At 34.2% G+C, this 24,500-nt stretch overlaps 1 protein-coding gene across 1 annotated transcript in view; it reads right to left on the reverse strand.

Moving 5' to 3' along the window:
* The window catches only part of LOC137406652 (phospholipid-transporting ATPase IB-like), a 47,387-nt gene extending 22,943 nt beyond the window's left edge, over nt 1–24,444 (reverse strand). Inside the window, exons 1-13 of the mRNA XM_068093255.1 lie at nt 24,373–24,444; nt 22,334–22,396; nt 21,142–21,320; nt 19,749–19,833; nt 18,798–18,897; nt 12,744–12,842; nt 12,564–12,609; nt 11,941–12,125; nt 11,557–11,681; nt 10,722–10,890; nt 3,848–3,953; nt 2,494–2,690; nt 899–987 (exon numbers count right to left, since the gene is read on the reverse strand). Of these exons, the coding sequence (XP_067949356.1) occupies nt 899–987; nt 2,494–2,690; nt 3,848–3,953; nt 10,722–10,890; nt 11,557–11,681; nt 11,941–12,125; nt 12,564–12,609; nt 12,744–12,842; nt 18,798–18,897; nt 19,749–19,833; nt 21,142–21,310 (1,370 nt within the window). The 5' untranslated portion in view covers nt 21,311–21,320; nt 22,334–22,396; nt 24,373–24,444. The remainder of the gene's footprint in view (nt 1–898; nt 988–2,493; nt 2,691–3,847; nt 3,954–10,721; nt 10,891–11,556; nt 11,682–11,940; nt 12,126–12,563; nt 12,610–12,743; nt 12,843–18,797; nt 18,898–19,748; nt 19,834–21,141; nt 21,321–22,333; nt 22,397–24,372) is intronic.
* Between the last annotated feature and the right edge of the window lie 56 nt (nt 24,445–24,500).

The raw sequence follows: 24,500 nt of genomic DNA on the forward strand, positions 1-24,500 counted from the left end.
AGCATGTTTTAGCAAACCAACCAGATATAGTGGTGGTGGACAAGGAGAACAAGAGAGCTACTACAATAGATATAGCAGTACCCAATGACTACAATATAGCCAGCAAAGAAAACGAAAAGGTAGAGAAATATCTCTCTCTTGGAGAAGAGATTGAAAAATGCTGGGATGTACGAACAACTGTAATCTCAGTAGTCATTGGGGCACTGGGCGCAATAACGCCGGCGCATAAAATGTGGCTTGCCCAAATACCGACAGCAATCAACTCAGGTAAGTTGCAGAAAAGTGCGCTATTGGGAACAGCTAAGATCTTGAGGCGAGTGCTCAAACTCCCAGGTCTCTGGTAGGAGACTCGAATTAAAGCAGAAAGTACCACCCATATGGGTTAATCGGGGTGAGGAAACAATTTGTTTATATATACATATATATATATATCTCTATATATATATACATATATATATATATGTGTATACGTCAGCATAGGGGTTATTCTTATTGGTGGATTTCCCCTATTAGAGGTGTTCTGGTGCCCATTAAGCGCGGCAAATCAAGAAATACTGTAATAATATATTATTAGCTAGCATACTTTATAGAGAAAAGAATAACAACTAATACACTGTTGACTAGCATCATCCATAGGCAATATCATGACAAATAATACGGGACAAGTTGGGATAAGCTGCATCTGTGGTTACGTACGTGACAACGAGCACTGCACCAGCTGCCTTACGATAAATGAATACTGGGTGATTGCCTACTGTCATTCTATAGGTCATTAATAGGTCATACTCTCGGTCATTAATAGGTCATTCTATAGGTCATTCATACATCACTACATTGACAAGTACATGGTAGATAATGCACCGACTGCTATATAATTTATGAACAACATGAGACAAACCTATAAATGACTCCATCTATTGAGCATCCCTTAAATTCCATCACATTTCTTGTTAGCGTTCCGGTTTTATCTGAGAAAATGTACTTTATCTAAAAAACAACTCAAGTATAATACCGTTATTCCATGTGTTTGATTATCAATCAAAACCCACACTTCATGATTACCATTGAAAATGAGTCAACTTTATTGGAAGTCCACTGTAGAATGCAGTCTTCATATATGACAGCGCTGACCTTACAATCACACCTCAACCTGTCAAATTAATGCATCTAATATTTTCTTCATATATCCTATAAAACGACCATGAATGCGTATGGTAACTACCTATATATAATTACATGTATATATATGCTCTATATATCATACACATTTACTAAACATATGTTCATGTATATACATTTTTATGAATTATGCATATACATGTATATTATATACATATATTGTACATATATAATACTTATTATACACATATATACATATATATTATATACATACTATACATATATTATAAATATATATATACATTATATATACATACATGTACATTATATACATGTAGATATATCTATTTATATGTATATAATTACAACTATATACATATATAATACTATAGCCTATTTACACATAAAACAGTGTAAAAAATTACGAAAACCAAAAATAAAGTAGCAAACAGTGAAAGAAGGGTATGTTTACTATTTTAAAGGCGAAGTGAAGAAAGATGTAAGATTGGCAAACAGTAAGTTTATAGGTAGAGTGAGTAAAACATACACAGCTCAACTTCTTTAACTTGCACTGGTTATAGGTTAAATTAAGTTAATCTATATTTCTAATCTTTTTACCTTTTAAATCTTGCTAGTTTTTTAAATTTGCCCACGAAACTATATTTAAAACCTTAGGAGGCTGTTTGTCAGAAATAACCTTGAATATCGAAGTAATTATCAATTATTACAACTATTATAACTATTACAACTATTATAACTATTATAACTATTATAACTATTACAACTAATACAACTATTATAACTATTACAACTATTGTAACCATTACAACTATTACAACTATTATAACTATTACAACTATTATAACTATTTTAACTATTGTAACTATTACAATTATTATAACTATTACAACTATTACAACTATAACAACTATTACAACTATTATAACTATTATAACCATTACAACTATTATAACTATTACAACTATTATAACTATTTTAACTATTGTAACTATTACAATTATTATAACTAATGTAACTATTACAACTATAACAACTATTATAACTATTGTAACTATTACAACTATTGTAACTATTACAACTATTGTAACTATTACAACTATAACAACTATTACAACTATTATAACTATTATAACTATTATAACTACTATATATATCACAGCTATTACAAATTTGACAACTATCACATGATCTATGATCTTACACACCAACAATCAGATATAGTAACACTCATCTCTTGTTCTAAAGCTATTCATTAAATGTTGATAATGAAACTCAAAGATATTGCGCTATTCTCAGCAAAGTGTTCCCCTAGCTCGAAGGTAGCCATGACTCCCACAATTCCGAAAGCATTACCTGTCCGAGTTCTTCATTTAGGTTGCTAGTTCTCACCATGGCTGGACAGTCAGCTTCTGCGTAGTACATGTCCTGGTCCCAGTTGATGTAGAAAGCCTGGACGAACTTAACAAACTCTAGTGTCACCTGGAGGCTGATGGGTATGAGATTGTTATAGAGGATGATGTATGTCAGAAACTGGAGAGTGAAGCTGTACGCTACGTGAACAAACGAGTAACTTTATCAAATCTTTCACTGGTGCATATTCAATGTCAAACATTCTTCTACGACTATGTTATACTGATGCGGACACTATGTTATACCGATGTAGAGACTATATTATACCGATGTAGAGACTATGTTATACCGATGAAAAGACTATGTTATACCGATGTAAAGACTATGTTAAACCGATGTAGAGAGTATGTTATACTGATGAAAAGAGGCTATGTTATACCGATGTAGAGACTATGTTATACTGATGTAGAGGCTATGTTATACCGATGTAGAAACTATGTTATACCGATGTAGAGACTATATTATACCGATGTAGAGACTATGTTATACCGATGAAAAGACTATGTTATACCGAGGTAAAGACTATGTTAAACCGATGTAGAGAGTATGTTATACTGATGTAGAGGCTATGTTATACCGATGTAGAGACTATGTTATACTGATGTAGAGGCTATGTTATACCGATGTAGAAACTATGTTATACCGATGTAGAGGCTATGTTATACCGATGTAGAAACTATGTTATACCGATGTAGAGACTATGTTATACTGATGTAGAGGCTATGTTATACCGATGTAAAGGCTATGTTATACCGATGTAGCGACTATGTTATACCGATATAGAGACTATGTTATACCGATGTAAAGACTATGTCATACTGATGTAGAGACTATGTTATACCAATGTTGAGACTATGTTATACCAATGTAGAGACTATGTTATACTGGTGTGGAGACTATGTTATACCGATGTAGAGACTATGTTATACCGATGTAGAAACTATGTTATACCGATGTAGAGACTATGTTATACCAATGTAGAGACTATGTTATACCGGTGTAGAGACTGTTATTCCGATGTAGAGACTATGTTATACCGATGTATAGACTATGTTATACCAATGTAAAGACTATGTCATACTGAGGTAGAGACTATGCTACAAATTTAATGCAGTCAAACCTTGACCAACCATCAGCTTATCATTACTGATCACCACATAATCATGACAGCTGCAGTCTTTTTGAAGGCATTGCCAATAAAATACCAAAAAGAAAGTTGGTCAAGATGCATTTTCAAGCCTGGTGGCCATTGTTACACCAAAATGTGTTTGGGAAAATTAATCAAAATTTAACTCACAAACTGAATCTATGAACCACAGGCCATCTCTGCCTCTAGTCCAAACTAGGTTTGCTACAGCTGTAAACATGCTCAGAAAGAGAAGGGTTCCAAATAGAAGGAGAATCTAAAACATACAGTAGAATCTTCTTGATCACAACACAACATAATAGTCAGCATATACTAAAAGAATGACTAGCAATAGCTTGTAATTTGAAGAAATCGTAAGTCAGTGCAAACTATAGTCAACGTAGGAGATGGAAACTATTAGTGAGAGTAAATCGTTAGTCAAAGTAAATCATTAGTCAGAGTAAATCATAAGTCAGAGTGAATCATTAGTGAGAGTAAATCATTAGTGAGAGTAAATCATTAGTGAGAGTGAATTGTTAGTGAGAGTAAATCATTAGTCAGGGTAAATCATTAGTCAGAGTAAATCATTAGTCAGAGCAAATCATTCGTGAGAGTAAACTCTTAGCAAAAGTGCAGGACTAGTTCTACCCATGCTACAATCTTTGAATATTGATCCTTGAACAGAGCGAATTAAACAAGAACTTTAACGTTGTATGAACTATTTGGTTATTTACACCCAATTAAGTAATATTTTGGATGGATCTATTTTTAGGATTCGTCTTCATCTGACATTACTTGAGCTCTAATCAATGATCTAGTATTACAATTAACTTTTCAGATATTCAAATAACAAAAACAAGTAAAATGAATAAAGAGCAGTTTAACAGCCATAGAGCCATGTCCAAGGCAGTTGGTTTGTGGATCTTCAATTCTCACATGTGTTTGATCAGCTCTTATCAGAAGTACAAATAAGCCAAGTGCTCGACTAAGCCAGTACAGTCATACCTCAACATATGAGCTTAATGCGTTCCAGAACGAGCTCGTATGTCAATTCTCTTGAATCTCAAAGCAATTTTTCTTATATAAAATAGCTAAACACACACAAATCCATTTCCCACCCTCTAAAAACCACCTAAAACATGATATTGCCATGGAAAAATTTGTTTTAATTGCATTAATTAATTGCAATTAAACCTATGTGCAAAAAGTAACAAATACCTGTCTAGTGATTATGGTCTGGAATAATCTGTAACATTGTTATGTACAGTACTGCAAGGAGTTGAATATGAACTTTATTTACGACCAGTGCACGAAACCAATAAGGTTTTGGAATTATGATAAAATGATAACAATGATTACTGTCAATGTAGGAAAGAATAAAATGGTGATTTGTTCATCATAGTGTGGCAGCATCAAATGTGTCACTCAATCTTTTACAGTGACACCTGGAGGACTGGCAAATAGGGATAAGACAGTTTAAACTGTGTTGTTTGATCTTGAGCGCATATTTTGAACACATCAACTCTAGATAGGTGTTTAGCTCTGTAAGTTTGCCATATACAACCGCTCAGTATAAGATTCTATCCATGGGTATATAATACAAAGGCTTTGTTGTAAGAATTAGCTATACCAAGCTGAAGCTGCATAGGAGAGTATTGGAATAATCCGTCCTTGATGAAATCTTACAACCTAAACAATAGCAGACCTAGATGTATTTACGATTGAATTAGCTGTAATGCAAATGATTATCTATGTTCAGTCCAAGAAGATTTGCGGATTGAGTTTGATGGATATGAATGTCATTGATTTTTATCTGTTGATGCAGTGACACATTTAGCTGTAGAGTAAAGAACATGTGTTGTGTTTTAGAGACGTTGAGTTGCTGGTGTTTAGTCTTGCACCAGAAAACTGTTCTATCAGCCACATCCTGCATGTGGTTTTTTCGTAATGAAATTATACTTTTTCTCCCTGATTTACTGTCTATTAGCCCATTACTCTTTACAGCTGGTTGATCAAGTGTTGCGTCATCAGAAAATTTGAGTAGTTTATGAGTAGGTGATAGATCAGATACATGAATATTTCACAGTTGCCCGAGTACAGTACCCTGAGGTGCATCAACAGTGGTAGATACTGCCATAGATTTGTTTCCGTTATAGGTTACCCATTGTGCACATGCCCAGATAAATTATTGGTGATTTTCATTAAACATGGATTGACTAACATTGAATTTGGTTTTTCATCGAGCACACATGGTCTCATTATACCAAATGTTACACTAAAGTCCAGAAATAATGTTTGAACGCCCTAATTGGAATTGTCGTCAAATTGTTGGGATATGTCAGTTGCTATCCATCATTTTTTTTACGTCATCAAGCCGTTTGCACATGCGCTCGTTCATGAAAAAGCTGCCATATTTGTAGAAAACGATCGTTTATCTTTTAATTAATTGTACCTTTTGGTGTTGTTTTGATACTATAATAAAAAAATTGCAAACAAAATCATCGTTTTCAAACCTTTATTGCAAAAGCTTCGGTTTTTTAACGATGAAATTGTCTATAAGGATGGCCGACAACGATAAAATGACATCACGAAAAAACGAAGGATATGAACAAGCGCATCTGTTGTACTCATGTTTTCGGTATATCATACTGGTTGTAGACAGTTAGTAGATAAGGAGACAATCAGGCCTTAATGCACTTCTCAGTAATTTTGCTCAGATGACAGAGCAAAGCAATTGGTCTGAAGTCTCTGAAATCTTTGGGCTTGGATATCTTCGGAATAGAGCAGATTTCAGGTTTTTTCCAAAAGTGCTTGTTTTCATGATGAAGTTAATTATGTCCGTGATTAAAGTAAGCAAGGATATCAGCATTACTTTTTTGTAACCCAGCTTGCCAAATCATTTGAATGCGTAAACTTACTTGTATCTATCTGTTTTAATATACTATAAATCACCCACTGGCTAAACAACATAAGTGGTTGACCAATTTCATTTGGTAGTTGAAGGGTAAAAGAGTGCAACATTTTTATTTTTCTGGACATAAAAGTCATAAAGCTTTTTTGCAAACTCCTCCAGATTAAGCCACATACTATCAGCAAATGTATATGGAACATTGCTTTTAGATTTGCATTCTCCAGTCAATGATTTAACGGCAATCCATCAACCATGACTGTCATAGGTAAAATTGTTTATTTTCTGTTTTGATCGGTGTTTCTAAAATTAGGCTACCTACTCCTTTAGCTGCCAATCAAGATTTTCTTTTGAAAGATTACCTATTTTATAAGCTGCAAATTTAGCGCGGTGTAGGCTTTTAATTTGTTGGGTAAAAATAAGTGCTTTTCTTATAGGTGTTCTCACAGACCTGACTTGGCTATGTTATCAACTACTGAGGAAATAATATCCTGGAATATCAATGCTTTTTGCTTTGAGTTTGGTGCAGTCGTTATTGGTTTCCAAGATATGTCATAGACTGTTTGTTACAGCTATCTTAGCTCTTTAACTGACTATCCTTTTGCGCACTGCTGTATATTTTGGCTTTGATTGATATGTTGCTTTTAGAGGGATGCAGCTAAGGTCGCTTCCTCCAATATTGGCTACTGGCTGACAGGTAGATTTTGGTGTTTCGGTGTATTCACTGATGTCAGTATAAACAATGTCTGTAATACTGTCGCCTCTGGTGGGGAACCAAACTAGTTGACTCATTGCAAAAAGTCAGTAAAAGGTTTGGTATTAAGATAATTGAAATCCCCATATATCACAAATTAGACATTCTTATGTTTAGTAGAGAAATCCCAAATTATAGTTGTTATGCAAGTAATCGTTTTATCACATATGACTTGGTTGAGGTCAAGTCAAGTGGATGGTATATGGTGACATATATAATTACATATTGTTGATTTTGATGTACTGCTACCCAAAAAGACGAGACATTCTCAGAAGTAAACTCATTCACTATGGTGTGTGACAAGTGGGATTGAAATACATCCAAACCCCACCAGCTCTTTTTTAAAGCAGTCTACGGTACACTTACCAGATTGAAGCCAGGTATACCATATGCTGACTTCTTGAAAGGTTGCAGCCAAAACTCAGTGATAAAGAATATGTCATATTCGTCCCAAATTAGCACTTTTTCAGCATGTTTGGGTACAGTAATGGACCTGATGTTAGTGGCTTAAATGCATGGTAGTTCGAGGTTATTTGAATTGTTGTTCGAATTGTTGGAGTTATGATTTTTCAGTCAACAGGAAGATGTGGATGGAGAGCTTGAGACATGGTTAGCACTAGCTAGCGATCGGATGGTATTTGGTAACCTTCTATATATCAGGCAACATATAGAAGATGGATGATGTTGACTTTTGTAGTTTACGAATTGTGGGGTTGCAGTGCATTTTCCCCATGAGAATTGCCACCCCATATGAAGCAAGATTTATCATTTGGACAAAGCGTTGCTATATGACTGTATTGGTGGCATTTATAGCATCTAACAATTGACACCTGGTGATACTCTTCTACCGCAAGAGTGAGGTTATTGGAGCACATCTGATCTGTTAAAGCTTTTTGCAAGATCAGGTGAGCTAAAGCTTACCCATATTGACCTCATTGGTTTTCTAGATTTGGCGATCCTAGAAACTGTTGTTTATCCAAATCCACCTTGTTTTAAGGCATATACCACATCAGACTCCGTTATAAATAATGAAACACCTTTGATTACTCTTATGGACTTTTCAGTAGACTATTTGATTGGTTTTCAGACTGATGATTTTCCAAATAAAGTAGATGACCATCTGTTTAAAGCAGTGTCCAGCATTTTTTCCTAACCCCGTTGCAGACCAAATTTGAAACAGTCGATGCTACATCTACTGATCCCTTATATTGTGATGTAAATATCCTGTTCTCATATAATCTGTCTTATATTGTCTTCATTCGCAATAATTTCACCGTCTTTTTTCACTGGCACAACTGCATTTTTGTGCGGCTGGAATGGTATAGTTCTTTTAGGCTTCATCATTTTTTACCAGAGTATTGTATTATTGTATTTTTATTTTTGTATTATTTAGTATTGTATTATTTTATTTATTACCAGAGTATCATTCATGTCAAATAAGAGAGGGTGTTAACTCCAGCTGTTCAAATTGAGAGAATTTGTGGGAGTTGTGAGAACTGAAGTTTTTTAATTTCTATTAGTTTATTTGTCAAACTTGAATTCTTTTTAGTAAAAATCTGAACTTTACGTTCCACATTGTTTATTCTGTCAGAAGCAGACAACAGTTGGTATTGAATGGCTTCAATTTTGGACATTTATATTAATGAGTTTTGGTTGATTGTTTCATGTTTGCATGCATCTGGTTTTAGTAGACTACTACTAGCTTATTGGTTCGCTGTTGTATGTGGTATCTTGTGATTATCAACTTGCATTTCCATTGACCAATATGAGCATCCTGGCATATCTTGGCAATGTTTCTGCCAGTGCCTCTTTCCCATGCAACCATCACTTTCAGTACAATAGATAATAGCTGATCTTTCGTTTTGCTTGGAAGCGTGTCCATCAAGTTTCATAATGGTAACTTTGCAGGCTTCTTTCACTATTACATTTGTTTGAAGATTTTTCTCAAATCTCAAAGTGATCAACATCACCTGTTTGTGTAAGCCGTGGTGAGCTATGGCTACCGGAGATAGTATCCTGATGAGATGTGCTGTTTGCTGATGGAAACAGAACTTTTTTGGAGTTCTTGCATGGTTTCCTGACAGGAGTTCATTGAGCAATGAGACCTGCAGTAATCAACATTTACAGAACTTCCCCTGAGTTCTTGAATGGCCTCCTGACAGCCTGACTTTATGAAGTCATTCAACTCATTGATTTTCTGCTTTGTATGTCAGACATTATATCCTAATAGACTTTCATGAACATATCAATGTTCATGAAAGTTCATAAGGATAGTTCATGATCAGGTTCATGAAATTTTCAATCAAACACAATTTTTGGCTTCGGTGAGGTTCATCAATAAAGCGTTGGTTGTATGATAGAAGTTTATCGTATAGTAGGCATCTGTGTTGTCCTCATTATACATCAAGATTTTTGTGTGGACAACCAATTCAGTCTCATCTTTATTGTTGCAGATGTCCACCCCATTGCAACAATTTTCAATAAATGAATGAGATTCTTAGATACTTATAGCTCGCTGAGCAGTAATGTCCAACAGTCTGGCGGTCATTTGGGTTACCCTTAATAGATAACTCACCTTTTAGATCGTTGTCAGTTCTTGCTATCTTTATATTTAAAGTTTTCACTTTATCCATCATATATGGAAGCATGTTAACTACAGATGCCTTAAATCCATCTTGACACGAGACTCCCCCAAGTAGTGAATAGTATAAATCGGTTTTGCAATGTTAACTTTGTTGTTTCCTTATGTAATAACATCGTAAAGGATATTTTTATGAAAACTTATATTTTTCACGAACAGCTTAAAATTCCACTTCGTTGTCACGCCAGGTTCAACCATCATCAGTAACGGCTAATGCAGTGTGAGAGACTTGACAGCAACATTTTCGGTGCGCTATATTTATGAGAAACTAACATAACAAAAAGTCTGAATTTAACTCAAATGAACTTAGCTTACTAAGCACACACTTGAAATAAGTTTTTGTCTCACACTGAACTTCATTCTAATTTTATCTTTGTCTCCTTTTTTTGTTACCCTTTTCCTGTATGCCTTTTTTTCAGTTGCTTTCGAATGTACTTTTAGCCAACTTTTTAAAAACATTTGAAAACTGATCCAACGAGAAAAACCGGATGATGCTGTTCCAGTAAACGACCTCTTGCATGCTCAGAAACCAAGTGGCTGCATCGATAACCATCTCGTATGCTCGTATCTAAAATTTGTCTCGTAGCTCAAGGTAAAAACTTGCTTAAAATTTTGCTCGCAACTCAAATTTCTCATATTTCGAGGTATGACTGTAGTCAAAATTTCAGTATGCTGGTAGCATGAAAAACTTAGAAACAGGAATAAACCAATATTCAAACAATAAAATGTTTTGTCAGTCTACCTGAATGTTTGTGAGTTTTTCAACATGTGATCGTTTGAGAGGTGTTTTCACGCTATTCAGCCTCAGCTTGGATTCTTCTCCTGTGTAGACAACAACTCCAAATATCCATGATGTATTCTTCAACTTGGATCCTCTCAACAACATTTCATTGGGACCTAAGGGTACCCCACTATAACAGTAAAAGATCTGAGCATCAACTATACTTGTATAAGTTGCTCCAATACAAATAACCACCAATGAGTTGGACACCGTAAATTCTCTTTGTTCTACACACTCACATCATGCTTCGCGATCAAAATATGTTACAGTGACGCGTTCTACAAATTACACCACACTAGTACCCAGACAGTCTAGTCTGCTGTGAGAGATCATCAGGTATAATCACTATATGTACAATTGCTGGCAAATTCAGTGGCAAATCTTCAATGCTGATAGTCATGAGTGGAAACCCGCTTGATGCAATTTTTTTCTAGCCCCCAACAATGGCTTTGGACATATGAACCCAGCTCTTATTATAGTAAAGAATATTTGATCCATTTATCCCTAGCAACATTATCTAATATCCTAACAAATCTTGTAACTACCACAACTCTGTGACTTATTACTTGTCCATCTTTTTTGTAATTAGTATCGATTGTGAATCCAAAGGCTGGATGATAAATGTTTCTGGTGATTAGTTTAATTACTAGAGAGCACTCGTTGTCCTCTAGGTTTCTAGCTTCTAGCAAATGAAAATATGAGGTAACTCTTCTAGTTATTAAAGATTTCTAAGACCACTGAAGCTAAGTTATATGACCATAAATTAACTAATCCATCATACAATGCTAGGGCTTACCGACTGTCGATGTAGATGGTTCCCACAAAATCATAGAGCAACCTGTTAGGTCCCTCACACTCAATCCTTGCAGAAAAGTCTGCTAGTTGAGATGCTGTCAGAAGGTGAGACGTCTTGCTTATCCCCTGTAAAACAGCGTATTCCAGTTCGGTATTGTTTGATAGCTGCCTGCTGTATCTTACAGCTTTTGCATTGGAGAGTTAACATTCAATGCATATATTTTCTAGCAAGTTGATATTGGCATCTTCAGTGTAAAATCTATATGCAGTTGGGATAAACTTTAAAGTTGACCATAACTACTTACAAACAATGAAAACATGAACTCAGTGCAAGTATTATTCCTTGACTGTGCAAATAATGTATTACATAGACAAATACCACAACCTTGCGTATTTTGAGATTCGTTTCCCCATCTAAGTTGGCAGTTTCAATGTATGCAATACTTTGCGGTTCTGAAGAAGAGAGGAGCAGTGTATCAGCAGGGATGAGCGAGCCATTCGTTAATTTTATAAAGTCTCCAACGCGCAGGTCTTTCCACTTTACTGTCGTCCACACTTTGTCCTTGAGAACTGCAAAAGCAATAAAAGCAACTATTAGTTATAAACTATTACCATCGCGTCTCTATTTAATCAGGAAACAAGATACATTTACCAACTGCCCAACAGACCTGCGAAATTCTAAATGATATATTATATCTACATTTCAGTTCAGATGTGATTTAGAAAAAAAGAATAATGTGTGTTCTAAAAAAGACAAATAAATTGAAATGGTAAATTCGATCAGTTTTCCAAACCTTCGGAAGTGCACAATTGTTAAACTTAGAGGAGATACAGCATGAACACCCTACAGATAAATCCTCGTCTTGTTGGCACCGATTAAGAGTAAACAAGTGGTGAAGATCATCTTAAACACAAAGGTGAAGGTCATCTTAAACACAAAGGTGAAGGTCATCTTAAACACAAACCCAACAAAAGAATATAACCTGATAAAGCACACGCAAGACTTACCAGAGACAGTTGAGTTGTTGACCTTGGAATCAGCCTGGTGTCGTTTCTAAAAGTGACAGACTTCATTATTGGTTTATAAGAAAACGATATAATGCGTTAAATATCATCATACTGCAACAGGAAAGTTGAAAGGCAATGTACTAAAGAAAGTTGGTCTGCTGAGTAGTAAATGTGACTCACGATATCTTCAACTAGCTCTTTGAGGGCAGAAAGAAGGAGTATAAAGAGTAGAGGCATGAGAGTTGTATATTTGCCTGTTGGAGAAACTCCTGGTATTTGCTATAAAACAAAAAAACTGTCTACAGTAATATACCTATTATAGTAACACGTATATAGTAACATATCTATAGTAACATATCAATAGTAACATGTCTATAGTAACACGTATATAGTAACATATCTATAGTAACATGTCTATAGTAACATATCTATAGTAACATGTCTATAGTAACATATCTATAGTAACATATCTATAGTAACATATCTATAGTAACATATCTATAGTAACATATCTATAGTAACATATCTATAGTAACATATCTATAGTAACATATCTATAGTAACATATCTATAGTCACATATCTACAGTAACATATCTATAGTCACATATCTATAGTAACATATATATAGTAACATGTCTATAATAACATATCTATAGTAACATATCTATAGTAACATATCTATAGTAACATATCTATAGTAACATATCTATAGTAACATATCTATAGTAACATATCTACAGTAACATATCTATAGTAACATATCTATAGTAACATATCTATAGTAACATGTATATAGTAACATATCTATAGTAACATGTATATAGTAACATATCTATAGTAACATGTCTATAGTAACATATCTATATTAACATATCTATAGTAACATATCAATAGTAACATATCTATAGTAACATATCTATAGTAACATGTATATAGTAACATATCTATAGTAACATGTATATAGTAACATATCTATAGTAACATGTATATAGTAACATATCTATAGTAACATGTCTATAGTAACATATCTATATTAACATATCCATAGTAATATATCTATAGTAACATATCTATAGTGACATGTCTATAGTAACATATCTATAGTGACATGTCTATAGTAACATATCTATAGTAATATATCTATAGTAACATATCTATAGTGACATGTCTATAGTAACATATCTATAGTAACATATCTATAGTGACATGTCTATAGTAACATATCTATAGTAACATATCTATAGTAACATATCAATAGTAACATGTCTATAGTAACATATCTATAGTAACATGTCTATAGTAACATATCTATAGTGACATGTCTATAGTAACATATCTATAGTAACATATCTATAGTAACATATCTATAGTAACATATCTATAGTAACATATCTATAGTAACATGTCTATAGTAAAATATCTATATTAACATATCTATAGTCACATATCTACAGTAACATATCTATAGTAACATGTCTATAGTAGCATGTCTATATTAACATATCTATAGTTACATATCTATAGTAAAATATCTATAGTCACATATCTATAGTAATATGTCTATAATAACATATCTACAGTAACATATCTATAGTAACATGTCTATAGCAACATGCTTATAGTAACATCTATAATTACTTATCTACAGTCACATGTAGGCCTATATTGTTACTATATAGTTAATACCTGTGAATGTTACACAAATATTAACTCTTAGTATACTAGCCTCACATCTGCCTCCTGAAGCACAATTAAGATCTATTTAGCCCCTCAGAAAAAAAATGATTTTTTGTTTTATTAGGGTATTGTATTGGATTGCTAAAAAAGTTTTTAAATCTATTATGTATCCTTGCTTCTAGCTACAGCCCATTTGTTAAATGTGACAGTAAATGTGACTACCAAAAGTGATGAAAAAAAGTTTTATATGCAGTTTTTAGCCTGATCAAACTCTTTATACTAGATGCTAGCTACACATAAGCAAATTTACAATTATTATGCAACATTTAAATTCTTAAGACATCAATTGAAGCGAAATGTAGGTGTGGTGTTTAGTGTATAGCCCAATGTTAATATTGATACAAAAGATATATGATGTAAATGGGTCTGATGTGATTTTTCACTGAAAGATTCTTTTCATTTTTTCAACTAATGATTTTTCGTCACTTATTAAGAGTATTAGAATGTAGATGTCATTAAAAAAGCTTTCAAAAATTATGGAATACTTGATAAGTGACAATGAAAGATGAAGGTACAAATATAATCGACTGATTGGACGAGTCAGAAAACCATTTATTATATTCACTCTCTACAAGCATACGATGTAACTGCACACTTTAGTTGAAAAGCTTGTTACCTGAAAAGCGCATTTCCTCTTACTTATGTTATAAACATATAACACACATATAGAGCACGAGGGCCAGTATAATACTGTAGCAGTACCCTGTGACTATAATGTAGACAGCAAAAAAGGGAAAGTAGAGACGTATTTATTACCCCTAGATGCAAAAACAATCGCAATTTTAGTAGTCATTGGAGCATTTGCTGCAATCACATCGGCGCATCAAATGTGGCTTGGCCACATTTGATCAACATTTGGCGATCACATTTGGCGATCACATTTGCGCCGATCACATTTGGCGACAATCAACACAAGCCAGTTGCAGAATAGTATGCCACTAGGTGAATGTCCGGCATTGCACGAGTAACAAAAAAAGTTTTTGTATAAAAAATTTACTTTTAATCAACCTATACAACATTTACCATTCAAACTTTTAAATGAAGGTCTTTGTTTATTTCTGCGTACTGTGCTATTTCTGTTGACTGTTTTTATTCCTGTGTAATTTGTACTGTACCAGCTGCAGTGCTTACTAAAGATCTATGCTGATTGCAATAGTCTTGTTGGCTATATGAATTTAAACGTTTTTCTTCCCGTATGGGCATGAATTTTTCTTCTGTTATGGCTTTATACATAACACTAGCTACAGTGTTTAATGTGAAGCCATGAAAGATGGGCATGTGTTCCAAGTAGGCCTCATGGTATAGCCAAATGGTATAGCTAGTTGGACAGTGCAGTGTATTGGATAAATGGATGTCCGCAGAACTGGGGGTTGTGAGTTCAAATCCAGTTCGCAGCGGATTTCTCATTCTTAAAACTTTATCGCTATAGGTGGACAGACGGATGTACGGACAAACATTGAGATATATATATATAGATTTGGAATAGCTAAGATCTTGAGATGCGTGCTTAAACACTCAAGCTCAGGTCTCCAGTGGGAGACCCGAGCTTCAGTAGACATTACCACCCACTTGGGTTAACAGGGCAAAGAAAAAATATCAACACGCATATAGACTAAAACTTACCTGAAAAGACAAATTTTTCTCCACTATAAATCTGTTTCACGTGTCACTGGTCAGGTGTATTGGTTCAAAAAACAAACAAGACTCTTGACGAGTGACACCACAAAATAGATTTGTGGTAAAGAAAAATTCGACACTAGATGAGTTATAGTCTAAACAATTACCCCACTTATTACTATTAGTGTAGAGTTCTTTCACAGGTTTGAATCTTACCTTATCTCATTTATGTTTAATCACAAGATTACTATTGAACATAGCGTAAGATAACCACCTGTTTATACTTATGTATAAGTATCTCTTCATTTATTTCTTTATCTATAATTTACCTATAATAAATATCATAATAATTTATACATTTAATATTGTATGTATATTTTTTAACAGTCAACACATCTCAATAAGTTCTGCAGTATTAGGCAGGGATCGCTAAACATATTATGGAAATGTTTACTTTTCCATATCCATTTCCATAAACATAAATATTTCCATAATTTTATGGAAATGGATATGGAAATTTTATTTTTGAAATGTGGAAATGTTATGGAAATGGAAATAATATGGAAATGAATTATGGAAATTTTATGGAAATGGAAAGAATATAGAAATGAATTATGGAAATGTTATGGAAATGAAAATAATATGGAAATAAATTATGGAAATGTTATGGAAATGGAAATAATATGAAAATGAATTATGGAAATGTTATGAAAATGGAAATAATATGGAAATAAATTATGGAAATGTTATGGAAATGGAAAAAAATATGGAAATGAATTATGGAAATGGAAATAATACGGAAATGAATTATGGAAATATTATGGAAATGGAAATAATATGGAAATAAATTATGGAAAGGGTATGGAAATGGAAATAATATGGAAATTATGGAAATGAATTATGGAAATTTTATGGAAATGGAAATAATATAGAATTAAATTATGGAAATTGTAACATACACGTAATCCAAGATATAAACAGAGGGGAGTTATATTGTATAGACTAGGCTACATGAATAGACAATGGTAATACACAAACAGCTAACATCAGTGGTATTACAGAAACTATTAAAGGGTTCTGGAAGAAACTAACTCAAATTGTCTCTTGCTCGGCTACATGTATAGACAATGGTAACACACAAACCCAGCTAACATCCGTGGTATTACAGAAACTATTAAAGTGGTCTGGAAGAAATTAACTCAAATTGTCTCTGGACTTGGCTACATGTACGGACAATGGTAACACACAAACCCAGCTAACATCAGTGGTATTACAGAAACTATTACGGGAGTCTGAAAGAAACTCTCAAAACATCTCAAATCGTCTCTGGCTTAGTTATAGGCAATGGAAGCATACAGTTTTGATGTTGCCTGGACCCTAAATAAAGTATATTAGCAAGCAAATATCATATTCATATTATGTATAAATTAATCACATATTCGGGAAGAGTTGACGATTGCACACACACACACGCTCATTTGACACGCAAGCGCACACACATACGTACACACCAGGGATCGCTAAACATATTATGGAAATGTTTACTTTTCCATTTCCATAAACATAAATATTTCCATAATTTTTATGGAAATGGATATGGAAATTTTATTTTAGAAATATGGAAATGTTATGGAAATGGAAATAATATGGAAATGAATTATGGAAATGGAAAAAATATGGAAATGAATTATGGAAATGTTATGGAAATGGAAATAATATGGAAATAAATTATGGAAATGTTATGGAAATGGAAAAAACTATGGAAATGAATTATGGAAATGTTATGAAAATGGAAATAATATGGAAATAAATTATGGAAATGTTATGGAAATGGAAATAATATGGAAATAAATTATGGAAATGTTATGGAAATGGAAATCATATGGAAATGAATTATGGAAATGTTATGGAAATGGAAATAATATGGAAATAGATTATGGAAATGTTATGGAAATGGAAATTGTGACAAACACGTAATCCCTGGTATTAGGGTAGATAAGATGACAGTTTACCGTTTGCATGTACTTATGGCCCTACCCACGCATATGGTAGAACAGCTTACGTTACCAATAAGCAAATCCAGTATAAGTTTACAAACCGGAGGAAGTTGGAGCTACGCCAAAACGTGTTGCGAAAAGGTTTAGAATAGTCTAGTAATAGACTAGCATAGTGTTTTGCAATGTTTATTTGTTGAAACTTTGATTGAGGTAATTTGATGAACCACTTTTTACAGCGTGGCAAATTTATACTATTCTGTAAGTAGCTATTGTACTGTACTGTAACTATTCTGTATTCACTTCAGGTGATATAAACAAACGCATAACAGTCCATTTATATTACAGCTGAGAAACTCATTCTTGAGTTCTGATGCCACTTGCAGGATTTTACGATTAATTGAAGTATGACATCAGATAAATAGCACTTCCATAGTAAACTATTTGTATAGATGCTTACAAAGCCCTTTACAGAGCATTGTACTCAATGCCTAAATATTCATTTCAATCCAGTATAAGAAAGACAGTCACTATATGGAAACTTTTGTAAGCAAATCAACAGTTTGTGACCTGCTTAAATCTACCAAACGAAAGCTGGAAGAGTTAGAAGACCTTCGTTCTAGTGGTGGTTTATTCAAATAATAATAGAATAATAAAAATAATAAATAGAATAATAAAACCATGAGAAGTCAAACCAATAGAGCACAAGCAAGAGCACAAACAGTCATATTGCAGATGTTGCTGGTTATGCTGTCTTCCATCAATAAAAACGATCCTTTTACACATTTATGAGAGAAGATCTGATAAGATAAAGCCGACCTGAAAGACATTTGCTAGTCGACTATGTAGTAAAAATGGTGCAAGTCTGTAGTAAAGATACAAACCTGGAGGCAGCAGATGAGTAGAAAGAAAATATTGGCATATTTCCTAAACTGCTCAAAGAGAAATCTCGGTAGAAATGACCAGACGTGATATTTTCCGGTGCTAAAAGCAAGCAAACTTTTATTAAAAGATGAAACAGCTAAAAAAGGTAAATGTAAAAAGCTGTCACTTCAAGCAGTAAACCACGACTAAGCATTGAAGTGAAAAAACTATTACTCTCTAGTATAATAGTGTCATCGGCAGCAATAAGATGCTTTCAGACATTGCTTAAACTGTAATAACATTTCAGCTCAAAGCTCTCAAAGCTCACATGATCAACAATTACTGTTTCTATACAGCGATACCTGGGTATTGCTGTATGAACACCCAGGTGTCCCTCAGTGTAGTGACACCTGGGTGCGCCGGTGCGCCAAAGTGCTACGGACTGACAAGCGGATCAGTTTCTATATGTCGCTATAGTAGAACAATGGATGTAAGACGCCTATGTGTCAAGGTTGTATTTTTAAGACGCCTTGCGTGTCAAGGTTGTATTTTTAAGACACCTTACGTGTCAAGGTTGTATTTTTAAGACGCCTTATGTCAAAGCATACATCTGCATATCAAGCAACGGGAAAGCAAGAACTACACGCATGCACAGGTGCTACGTACTACGTAACTACATTGGTGACTAAGGCCGTTTCCCTGGCACAAAGATGGTGAATCTGGCGTTTTACTTCCAACAGCGACACTGAATCACGACAACATGAGAGTGACACGGCTGTTTCCATGATGGCATTACAGCACCATATGAGGGTGTGTAGCTACGCTATTGCTGTTTGGGAACTCGGTATTTATCCCTATGACTAAAGGACATTTGGATTCAGGAAGCAATCAGTCTCCATATTGATTATACACAACAACTACAAAGGTAATTACAAGTATATGATAATATGAAAAATAATATGATAATTTACCTTATCCTATTGCTGATAAAGCTGTTCGTATCTTGCACTCCGAGATGTATAGAGCGATGTTTGCTGATTAGTGGCTGCGCTGCGCCTAAAGTAACAGACATTTTTCCACTTTCAAATCTGACTCCCAATATCAAACGTCGCGTAATGAGCAACGTAAGACATAAAACTTAGTCTAACGCCTGCCAATGACTTCATAATTTATCTGAAACTAGTAAATGCTTCACTAGAGCTACTAGTACACTATACAATGTAATACTAATGTTTTTGCTTTACTAACCGCCAGAGAAATCCTTCAAGAAAAAGGTTTATACATAATTTATCAATAGTTCTTATTGCTCTCATGACCATGTTCCTGATTACAGAGTATTATGGGTATCGTTGAAGCAGCCCCGTTGACAGAAATATCTCAAAGTTAGAAAACAAAACAAACGGTTAAAGCTTGTATTTGATGTGGAGCATTCCAATCAATGAAATGTACTAAAGCAATGACTCATCAGCTTTTATTTAATATAAAAAGCCAGCAACACGAACTAACATCTTTTGATGTGCAAGCCAAAAAATCAATAAACCATTATGCAAACATTATACTTGGGAATTCCCGTTTAACACAGCCTGACTCATAAATAATGCCTCCTAAAGCCTTTATAAGGAACACAGACTTTCATGAACACTTTGGTAACAGAAGCCACTTGCCAACAAAAAGATTTTCTACAAGAAGACGAATCAAGTTGTATTCCTACACCAAAACATATGATCCACTTACAAGTCAAAATCTGCTTGCATTCGAGTAATAGTCTTGTAATTAGCCAACCTTCCCACATATCCTCAGCTACCACTACCTAGTTGATGCTAAATATGGAATCTGAAAACATTTGAATTATCAATCACCACAACTATTGAGATAATTTAATAAGGAGTTTAAACATAATTTTGGTTTTATGAGATTAAATCTATCTATGTGGTTGAGTTGCCTGTATTTTTCTTTATTTCATTTGATTAAAAAGCCGTTATTCACTGTTTAAAATTCTTATCATTCATGATGTATAATCTTTGTTGTCACTCATTTCAAAACGATCAACAATGGCAGACATTAGTAGCAGGTCATCGACTTACCACTGCTGCCCACAGTGAATATGTAGTCCGGGTGAAAGAGAGTTGTGTAGATAGTTAGGCGTGAGCTCATGCACTAACTATATCGTATTATATATATATTATATATATATTATATATTAATCCTGTTGCTAATAAAGGAAAGCAATTATATAGGCTTTATTCAAACATATTTCTTTTTAAATGATTGAATGTTATATCATGTCTTCTTTTAAACCTTATTTTTACTTTATTATTTGATTTTGTCTGTATTCGATTGTTCTAGTTTACTGAATTCGCTTACCACAACACCAGAGGGTGTTTCGTCCCTGAAACAAAGGTTGTTTTTCGGAGGTAGATGCCCCATCATCCAGTTGTCCACGTCGCAAACAAAGCTTTGAACTTAGTCGCTCGCACAAACTTGGCTGTTTCAGTTTCACATCGTCAAAATATGCTTCGATTTCTTTATCCATACTGTCTTTCCTACTGTGAAAAAATTTTTAAATTATTTTAATATAGGATGTTAGCAGGCAAAGAATTTATGCTCATTGCTTAATGTAATATTTTCATTCATATATGATAGGACAACCAATATACAGTGGAACCTGGGTTCTCCACCAACTCAGTTTTCAACCAGAGATTTTGAGATTTGTTTGTCTTGGATCTCGAACATAAATTCAGTTCTCGAACAAACCAGAGCATGCGCATAGGAATTGGAACAGCTCCGGAAACAGCATGGAAACATTCGTTAACAAACGGAGAAGCAATTTATGCTTCATAAATTATTTACAAACAAGGAGGAACCATCTGGGACAACGTCTTCTCTACCGAAGAGATTTGCTAGGGAGATAACCCCTCCAGTCGAGTTACCCTAAATTGTTTTGGAGGAAGATTCTCCTTCAAAACGTAAACGAAGTGAAGTAAACGTGTCATTGCTGTTTATATATTCTTTTTTCTATGGTTTTTGATGTAACTGATCTGTTGCATTGTTTTGCTGTTTCATTATCAACTTCTGCATTTTTTGGTATTGTATCTTAACCTTTAATGCTTTTGATGCTTTAAGAGCAAAACATACAAAATACTTACTTTTGTTTTTTTTTTCCATCATCATAAATAGAAAACCTTTTATTAAAATTAAACACGATCTATATCTGTCCGTTTTTATCTATAGTATGCAGTATTCAGTAGTACAGTTTATGGTGTAAAATGTTGAAAAATACTTTACCGAAGTTGTTTTCTCGCCTTGGAACGAATTAAAATTTACATACATTTATTATAATGAGAAAAATTGTTTCGGATCTCGAACAACTCGGTTTTCGAACAACCTTTTGGAACGGATTATGTTCGAGAACTGAAGTTCCACTGTACTGAATAACAAAGTAACTGCAATGCTGGAGTATATTAATACGTGATATTATTTATTGTGTAGGTTTTGGACAAATTGATTATCAGAGTTGATTCTTATGTATAATCATAACTATTAAAATCACACATACCTCAGACATCAGCATTCCATATAGCTGGCAAACATCACAGCTCTTATCAAGCCCTCACCAGTACTACAAAAGTATTAGAAGCAGGGTTGTGACACATTATAACTGCACTGTGTCATTGGAGTGCAGTATGCAGTAATTCCACCATGCATTACAACTTTGTAATGTACAGTAGTAGCTTGAACGCATTCACTTCCATGACACATTACCTGAAACCAAGAAATGCAGGCATACTGCGAATGCACATTATTCCAAATCGAAGCTTGGATAGTATGAAGTTGATAATGTGGATCAACTGACACGGGTGACTTCCCAAACATCTGTGCTGGATTGTACAAAATTGTCAGACATTATATTCAGCTCACAAACTTGTGCTCTAGTTCGCTGCCTCGAGACTTGAAGGTCCCGAGATCAATCCAGTTTTGTGCGGATTTTTCATTGCTACAACTCCCATATCATTTCAGAGTGGGAGTCAGGCATAATTACCATTTCGATCAATGAAATTAGGGTATTTGTATTGTATTTTCATTAATAGTATACATTAAAACCATAATAGATTTTTGTTTCAACAATATACAAAATGCTAATTGTGATCAATTTGTTTGCCCAATCATACCCAAGTTTGAGTATGTCCGCATCCTGCAATTGTATTGCGGTTGCAACCAAGTAAACTCAATACTTGATTCTGTGATGAGTTTTCACAAAATTACACTGCGCATGTATGTATAGTGTAATGTAAGTTTTTACTGCGTTTAGCACTGCGACATGAGCATTAGCAACACTCTCCCTACATACAGCACTAGACCCTGTGCAGTAGGCAATACCACCACGGCACCAATACTGCTTACTGCGTATTAAAAAGTATTTGCACTGAATGTATACCGCATACTACATAGTAGTAGACGTACATTATGCAATTATACTGGAAATGAAGCGTAATGCTTCATTTTGTAGCTTTTAGAGCAGTTTAATGTTTTTTTTTCATAAGGATCCGAGATCTGAAAAGCATGCTGAAGCAGTCTGATCAACGAAAATTGGCAATTTTTTGGTAGGTATACCAGCTGATTTTAAAACCCTTTTAATCATTGCCAACTTTTGCGTAACTTTTGTTGTTAATTTGTCTAACTGTTCATTCCATTTTAGATTTGACTGCAATGGCAAGCCGATATAAAATGGAAAGACACATTAGAGAATGAGAAGATGCCAACACATTTCATAATATAATCTACTGCTTTCAAATAGTAGTAAATTTTGGTCCATTTTTCATCAATTCACATTTAATATACATGTGTACAAACAAAAGCAAAAGCTGAAGACTTACACAAACAAGATATCTTCGCACATCCGGCATAAAGCATTGAACCTATATGCTCAACCTACTCCTACAGGCTAGCCTTACCACATGCTAGACATCTATAAAAAAAGAACAGCTCCAATGACTCAGCCTCTTTTCTGAGGGCTTGCTTAGACGCTCTCCTCTCTGCCTGCCCAGGAGCCTCTCTCTCAGCAGGCAGAGGGAGCAGGCCTCTAGAGTCTCTTCACCCACGGCCTGCTGAAGCTCCCTACCTATGGACTGTCCCAACTCTTGTTTGACTGTCGAGACTGGCAGCCATACGAGCAAACGAACATGGACAACTGTTTGAGTAAGGATGTAACATTCATTAATTATGTTAACCTTTTGTCATTAATATTATTGTTTAAAATGTTGTTAGTGGTGTAGCCTATTTTAGTTGTTGGACTTATAGAATAAAGAAGTAACTTTTACTGGTAAATATCAGTATTGCTTATACTAGCCTAACATTTTTATTACTACCTGAACCAGTAAGAACAAAATTAATTCCCCCAAGCTAAGCAAAAGTGCACAAACTAAACATAGTAAAAATAGAACAAGATGACAAAGCAAATTCAACACTGCTTTGTGTGTACATTAGGAGTAGTTATGCACCGCATAATTCCCCCTAAACACATATAACAATCGTATACGGATTTACCTTGCATATTACAGATTTGTTTTCAAGCAGCAATAGCAATCAAACACATACCGTATATTCAGCGATAACTGGATCATAAAGAGCAGACGATACGGCGATGCACGTTTAGGTAGCAGTCTCCATAATGCATTGTCATTAATAAAGCACTAAGAATTGTGTTAACCCGTATAAGGATGCTT

This window comes from Watersipora subatra, chromosome 10 (genome assembly GCF_963576615.1).
Source record: "Watersipora subatra chromosome 10, tzWatSuba1.1, whole genome shotgun sequence".
NCBI classification, from domain to species: Eukaryota; Metazoa; Bryozoa; class Gymnolaemata; order Cheilostomatida; family Watersiporidae; genus Watersipora; species Watersipora subatra.